Source organism: Silene latifolia, chromosome 2, assembly GCF_048544455.1.
Source record: "Silene latifolia isolate original U9 population chromosome 2, ASM4854445v1, whole genome shotgun sequence".
Classification (NCBI taxonomy): Eukaryota; Viridiplantae; Streptophyta; class Magnoliopsida; order Caryophyllales; family Caryophyllaceae; genus Silene; species Silene latifolia.
In genome coordinates, this window is record NC_133527.1 from 18,774,375 (window position 1) to 18,781,647 (window position 7,273).

A 7,273-nucleotide genomic window follows, 5' to 3' on the forward strand; every position below is an offset into this window, starting at 1 on the left:
CATCTCACAAATTAATTAACTTAACAACATTAGTATGTAAATAATATCACATTCACCCTCATTAATTAATAGAAAATCCCTCGACAATAATGTCTGTAACAATAATCTGAATATGCATCCAAGTGCTAAAATCCACACATTTAAATGCATTGGCTATCACTAACTAATCTTGATGCCAACATATCAAGTATACATTATGCCATAATTCTAACTCTTGTGAACTCGACCAACATCTCAAGTAGAATTAACTGAATTTATAAAAATGTATGGCTACTTAGCTTTGCATACTATTAATTATAAGAATAAGAATATTACAATTACGGTAACATAATTTTTAACACATAATATGCAAACAATTACCATCTAATCATACAACCCCGAACAATATTAATAATATTAATAATAGGATCGATAAAATCGTGTTACCTCAACATAATTCGTGCATCTGATCAACTTTGTGCTCGAGCTTGAAACTAACATTCAGCTCTAACCAACCTTTCTAGTCACCTCTAAGTTTGAGCAATATAAATCAATCCTTTGTCTTATGGCAGTGAGAACATAATCTAATGCAAAATAATAATGAGTGCACATATACATCACTCCCACTGCATCCCTAAACCATCATTATTCGTATGCTACTGGAATCTCACAAAGCAATTGCAAGTCTAATTACCTAAGTCAATCTCAAGTCCTATACCCACCATAACAAAACCAACTTCACAACCAATATGTTGACCAAAACAATATACTCAATGTACAATTGATACGACAATTCGTATCAACCAAAATATAATTCCCCTTAACCTTATTAACTGGGCTCTTATCCCATAAAACATATAAATCGACCGCCGTTCAGCTAACCCAAACTATCGACACTAATAATAATAGAAGCAATTGAAATTGCACTATATTAAAACGTTATTGGATTTATAAAGATGAGCATATCAATATCGAATGGAATACTTACGATTTATGTAATACTGAAGAGGACGGCAAGGGACGACCCAAAGTCGTGGTCAGAAGACTCAGAACTGCGTAGGTTTTGCGGTGAAGTCCACCGCTTCAATCAGAAAATAGAGAGAAGAAAGGATAAAAGGAAAGATGAGATAGATGAAAAATACCATTTGTTTTGTGATTCCCAGGAATATGAAGCAAAATAGAGTTTTTATCTCTTCTAAGACTTCAAAGAGATAACTATTAAGCGTAATAAGAAAAATAAAAGGAACCGACTTACAACAAATGATGACCGACACCCAAGATGTGTGAGTCTAGTGGAATTTCAGGGTAACCTCAAAGCCTCCTAAGGAGGAATTGCGAGGTCCTGGGTTCGATTCCCTAGATGAACACTTTCCTGGGGACCTGACGTCCGGAGAGGGAATAATCCCCGCGCACATGGTACAGGCGCCTAGCAGGGTGGGGTCCTGTATCCGGGGAGGATCCAACCTCCTCGTCATCAAAAAAAAAAAAAAAAAAAAAAAATAAAAAAAAAAAAATAAAAAAATAATGATGACCGACGTTTTAAGTTTCTAATTTCACTTTTTTTTTTTTTTTTTTTTTTTTTAATTTAAATAAAGTATTAAAATTAGTTTAAAATGTTTGGGGTATTACAATAATGTAGTATTTGCAGCAGCTGAAGAATTAAACAACAATATATACCAACGATCATAAACATTTTGAGTGATTTGATGTCTAAAAGTACTCCCATATGTTAAAATCAATCAAGCACAAGTATTTGACAAGACAATATGGACTAACAATAGAACAAATTGGAACTAGGACGTTGAGCAGGGAAGCGTTTATAAACCATGAATGAAGAGCATCAGAAGAAAACTCACGCATAAACAGCATATCCAGCACCAGTATTTGCAGCAGAAAGCAATGCTGCATGAGCACTAACAGCTGATAGGGTTTCATGTCCGCCACCCAACACACTTCTTCTATCACCATCCACCTAAAATGGAAGAAAGTGACGAGTGTGTTAGATGACTACTTTATCTAGCAGGACAGCTCTGCTTGACAGATTATGAACCGACTAAACGCACCTTGTCCCATTTCGACTTCTTATTATGTCGACCTTCTCTAGGTATCGATTCAGCCGAAGCGGACTGCGATCCACCTGAAGGCAGAATGGAAACACCTGAACACGACATAAAAGTGCAAACTCAGGATCCTAGGTGATCAATCAGAGCTACGAACTGCTAACTAGAACAATCTCTGAAACTGGCGCGATGAGAAGAAAAAAGAAGGCACTAAGAGACCCTCCTGGCCCAACCCTGGACACTCTAAGATCCTTTTTCAAACCTGCTCCCATTTCGAGTCAAGAGAAAGATAAATAAACACATCCCATTCCACTGATCGGGGGGCGTTTGTCCTGACTGAGGGGGTCGAAGACCAAGAAGTGAGTTATTTATACCAAGCATTCTTGAGTTGATGGTCATATATTTAATTTAAGTAATACGAGATGACAGAAAGGAAATGAACAGATGTAAAAACATCACACAGAGAGGTGCTATGTTCAAACATTCAGATAGTTTACCAGAAGACAACTTGTAACTGTGTGAAACCATGATAATTTATCAAGTTCTAAAATCAGAAAATGTCACAAATGGCATCATATAATTGCATCATAGAAATCGGTTTCATCATATCCATGCGGGTCAAACACATGTTTGCTGAAGCAAGACCCAATCTCATCAATATCTAGGTACCTCACTGCATGCCGCAAAAAATCAGGGTTCCGATAGTCTTTTCTATTACGCACCTCCACATTGAAGCTTTTCCCCTGCCGTTTGTATGCAAGGAACTTCTTGATTTTCTCCTGCAACTCATCTAAGCACTTCTCTTGTGGTGGTGGAGGCAGAAAAGCATCCAATGGATCAATATCTTTACGGTCTTCATCTGAGACATCAACACCATCTTGCATACCTCGCATACTCCCAGGTTCAAGCTCAGGATCAGGAGACATGGCAATATCATCATGACCGTAATCAACAATTGGTCGTTTGCGTTGAGAATTCGTTGTTGTATCAGGTCCATTGAAGTCGTCATCGTCGTCGTACATCAAAAGTAAATTAAGTACGTCCGCCATTTAATTTAATTTAACGGACTAGTTTCAGGTTTGAGTCGCGACGATCAAGCGGAGGAAGAGCGATCCAAGTACAATATTGAGTCTAATGCTGGCTGTCGTTGGAGGTTAGATGAGTAGATGTGGTGGATTGAAATTTGAAGGCGTGTCTTATTATTTATATATATACTTTTATTTGGTAATTCTAATTTCTAAACCGTAGTAGAAACATAGAAACTTACTTTAGGTATGATTTATCAGTCAGAGTCATTAAAGTCTTAAAACTCTGTCACATTAGTTTTTTACTAACTTTTATTATTTTTATATTGTTCAGACTCAGCTTAGACTTACCTCAGACTCTATACATTATCAATCAGACTCACCTCAAGCTCTACTTTTTACCCTAGTTATTTTTTTCGCCTCAGTTTAGAATTACCAAAAAAAAGTTTCTATGAATATGATTTTTGTTCTCATCTCAATCGTTTCCGAGATGCTCAATAATTAAAGGAAGTCCCTGGAATTGTAACGAGACTTGTAATACAATGATGGAATAATAAAGAGTCCGACGATGATTTTTCTAGTTCGAATGATTCGGTTGTCTTATCATTTGGATTATACCACGAGAGGTGATGGACGCCGCTGTAACCAAAATATCTGCGCACAAACAGTAAACGAAAAGGTCCTTCCTTTGCAGGCGCAGCAAGAGTAAAATTGTCAAAGTTTCCGTGAATATTATACTTGATGCTCCATGAATCTTCGTCTCAATCATCTCTATATCCTTTCATGACCCAAACATTATCAGGACAATACTTTCCCCCAAGATGTAGGTATAAACAATCATCGAATACTCGAAGCTCAATGTATGTCCCACCCTCTACTCCAACAGGAAAACTCAAGTCGTCCCTCCATGTTTCTGAGGATAGATCAAAACGCGCTATTCTATAATTTGGATCTTTATTGTAGTCATCCACTAATGAATGAAGATAGTGTAGCATGTTGTTTGCACATACTAGGCTTTTGTTTAGTTGTAGACAACAACTCTCAATCGAACCCTCAACAGGAGTATGTGTAACGCACTTCCATGAATCGGCCTTGAAGCTATAAATATACACATCAATGTCTCTTACATTCTTTTTCAAATAATTGCCTGTGACCACGATCGTATAATCATCATGTTTACCATCATAACCAAAACCATATGTTAAGTCATCACCGATTTCCAAGCGTTTCAAATCCGAGAAAGGGTTGTTTGGTTTGAATTTGAAAGTACGCGTTGAAGGGTTGTATATGAGGAAGCACAAAACCTTCCAATTACAGTGGGGCCCGCCTGTAACGCATAAGCAAACCAAGCCTTTGCACGAGCCTACTGTATATAGAGGCAAGTACTCGAAGTAACATAGGTAACAAGCTAGTCGAAACAATACATACAACGGAAAATGTAACTTTAGTTATCGAGCAGCCCAGCAAGTTTCAACACAATTGATAAATGCTCTCTCGATAACTTTGACAAGCACGATCCTCTTGCGTTTTAGAACAACTTCGACAACGAAACGACTAATTCACATGTTTAATTACTTAGCAAAATAACAAGTAGACATTTTCTAGTCTACCCTGAAACTGAGCATGATTCTTGTTGATTTTGACGCCAAGTCAATCCCGTAGGTAGCTTGTTATTGTCGCGTCTGACCTGACTTATTTCCATGCCTTGTATGTGAGAAACGTGGGCTAACCCTCGACGTTATTTGAATCGTGTTACTTACGTTAGTGATTTGAAATAAGACATGCTTTGTATTCTGATGATTTTTGTATATACGAACAAACTGCTAATTATATACACAGTTTGTTTCCTAAAGTCATTTTTGAGAAATTGATTAATATTAGGACTTGGGATCGGTTTTTTGGTCTGAAGTTGTTTGAATTAAATTTAATTTAATTTAATGGATCTGAATTGAACATTTTGATAATATTGAAAATAAATAAGGTCGTTTTTTACAGTTTAATATTTTAGCCCTATAATTTAGGGGCGTCTAAGGCCTGGGCAAGTGGGCATCCAATGGGCGGATGGTAGACGGTCGAGGAGCCTGCTAAATTAAAGTGTTTACAGGATACATGTCTTATGCATTTAACAAATAAAACAAAACAATAGATTGCAAAATATTTTTCATGCCACATTATGTCGAGCATTGTTTCAACATACAGTAACCAAAGGAAACATAAGATGACAAAAACAAGTTACATTATTGCAGGACAGTAAATTTCAGTAAACTTCTGATTACAACGAATCCTATTCAGCACCTTAATTCAGGTAGCATACAACTCAAAGAAAGAGTACCCTAGCACTTGGTGAAGACCTCTGGAAGCTCGACACATGCATAACAAAATCCAGCTTCTCCTCTGCTGTTAATTGAGACTTGTTTGGACGACGACACTTGTTTGGAACAATTACTAGTTTCTCCAAGACAATGCCGCTTTTGAGCAAGAATTCAACCAGTTGAAGCTGATGTTCCCAAGGTTTCGCATAGCCATGGAGGGTGACAGTCTTCAGTTTTGGCATCACACATGGATAAGAAAGCTCTACAGGTGGCAATTTAGCAATTCCCCTCAAACTTGTGTCTGTATATATAACGAGTTCTTCCAGATCATCTTTTGAACTTGTCATCAATTGATAGACGCCCAATAAGCAGTCTTGACAGAGTATCTTCAATTCCAAAACTATACGCTTCCATCTGATTTGTAAAAGATGCCAATCGTCTAGCAAGTGGAGGAATGTCTGCAATTGAAGGGCATTAATTAGTATTTATCTTTTCTCATACGCCAAACCTTAAACAATAGGTAAAGAAAGACCAAGAATAACTTACCTCAGAAGCATAATCTGATAAGCGGAGAACTTCACTCTGTGAGAACTTGTTCAAAAATAATTTAAACTTTCTACGTTGATTCTCATCCGCCATTTGACTGAAACACACTGAGACATCTCGAACACATGAAACATCCATGTGAATGATATCTGGTATCCCATAAAAAAGGTCCAAATCCAGACTTTTAAGGTTGGGGAAATCTAACACCCAAGGCTCTTCGTCATCTGAATACTCTTCTTCAAGACGGAGAAATAACTTACGAATGTTGGGCGCACTGAAACTTAGATTTCTTATATCAGAAGGAGAGTCAATATGCAATACTTGCAAGGAAGGGCATCCACTTATAAACTTTTGGAATTCCTCTTCAGACATAGTCACATAGTCCAATGTAAGCTCCTTTAGAGATCCCAAGTTAACTTGAAGTTTGGGATAGATAATGAGGGAAGTGAGTTCAAGTGTAACAAGTGACTCACTTATGAAATTTGGATAGTCGGAACTACTTGATAATTCTTGATTACCACCGTCACCGAAATAGATTGCCCTTGGTTTTTTATCCAAAGCTAACTTCAAACACATTCTTATATCATTGCCTAACTCACTTCTTTTTATGAGATCAGACACATAATGTAAATCACCTAACTTACTTCTTATTATGACATCAGACTCATAATATAAATCAAGACGAAATTTATCAATGGAGGCTCTTTTATGAAGCATCAGTACATTGAGGACAAAAATGAAGAACCGCCTAGCAACATCGGTTGTCCAATAACAATCATCCGGAACCAACTCATCTAGTACTTCCTCAAGGACAAACTCAAGAGTAGGAAGCCAGGTCCAAAGGGTTCCAAATGGACGAATCAACATAGTTCTAACAGCATCGACAATCGGCAAATAAGAAAGAATGTGGACAATTACTTCATCTGGCATTTCACTCAACCTATCTCGGTACTCTGAAGAACACTTATGCTTTTGGGGTTTCATAGTTTCTCAAGTGACTACCTAACAATAATACAAATCCCGATTCAGCATTCAAAAACGTAAACGATATCAAACTAAAAAAATCGAATAAAACTAAAAATTACCACAACAAAAAAGGACAGTATTTTGAAGGTACAAAGGCCATAATTACTTGGAAACTTATAGAAATGAAAATGTGTACGATATAAATTGTGGCAAGCTACGAACTAGTGTGTATTAAATAGCATAACCGTAAATAGTGTGACTAATATACTTGATTTGTTTTGACCTTAAGACAAACATATCGGTCTTAAGAGACTAACTGTGTATGTAAACATAAGCAAAATTAGTAAGGCACAATTTACCTGAATAAGACTACATACTAGTAGAC

General features: G+C 36.9%; 2 protein-coding genes across 2 annotated transcripts; both read right to left on the minus strand.

Annotated features, from left to right (window-relative positions):
- Positions 1–2,611: 2,611 nt before the first annotated feature.
- LOC141635566 (uncharacterized) lies at positions 2,612–3,088 on the minus strand. Its single transcript, XM_074446714.1, has one exon. The coding sequence runs from the start codon at positions 3,086–3,088 to the stop codon at positions 2,612–2,614; it is 477 nt and encodes a 158-aa protein (XP_074302815.1).
- Positions 3,089–5,213: 2,125 nt separating this feature from the next.
- LOC141628612 (FBD-associated F-box protein At2g26860-like) lies at positions 5,214–6,949 on the minus strand. The gene is made up of 2 exons (XM_074441732.1): positions 5,923–6,949; positions 5,214–5,834 (listed from the first exon to the last, which is right to left on the minus strand). The coding sequence occupies exons 1-2, from the start codon at positions 6,904–6,906 to the stop codon at positions 5,382–5,384; spliced, it is 1,437 nt and encodes a 478-aa protein (XP_074297833.1). The 5' UTR covers positions 6,907–6,949; the 3' UTR covers positions 5,214–5,381.
- Positions 6,950–7,273: the final 324 nt, after the last annotated feature.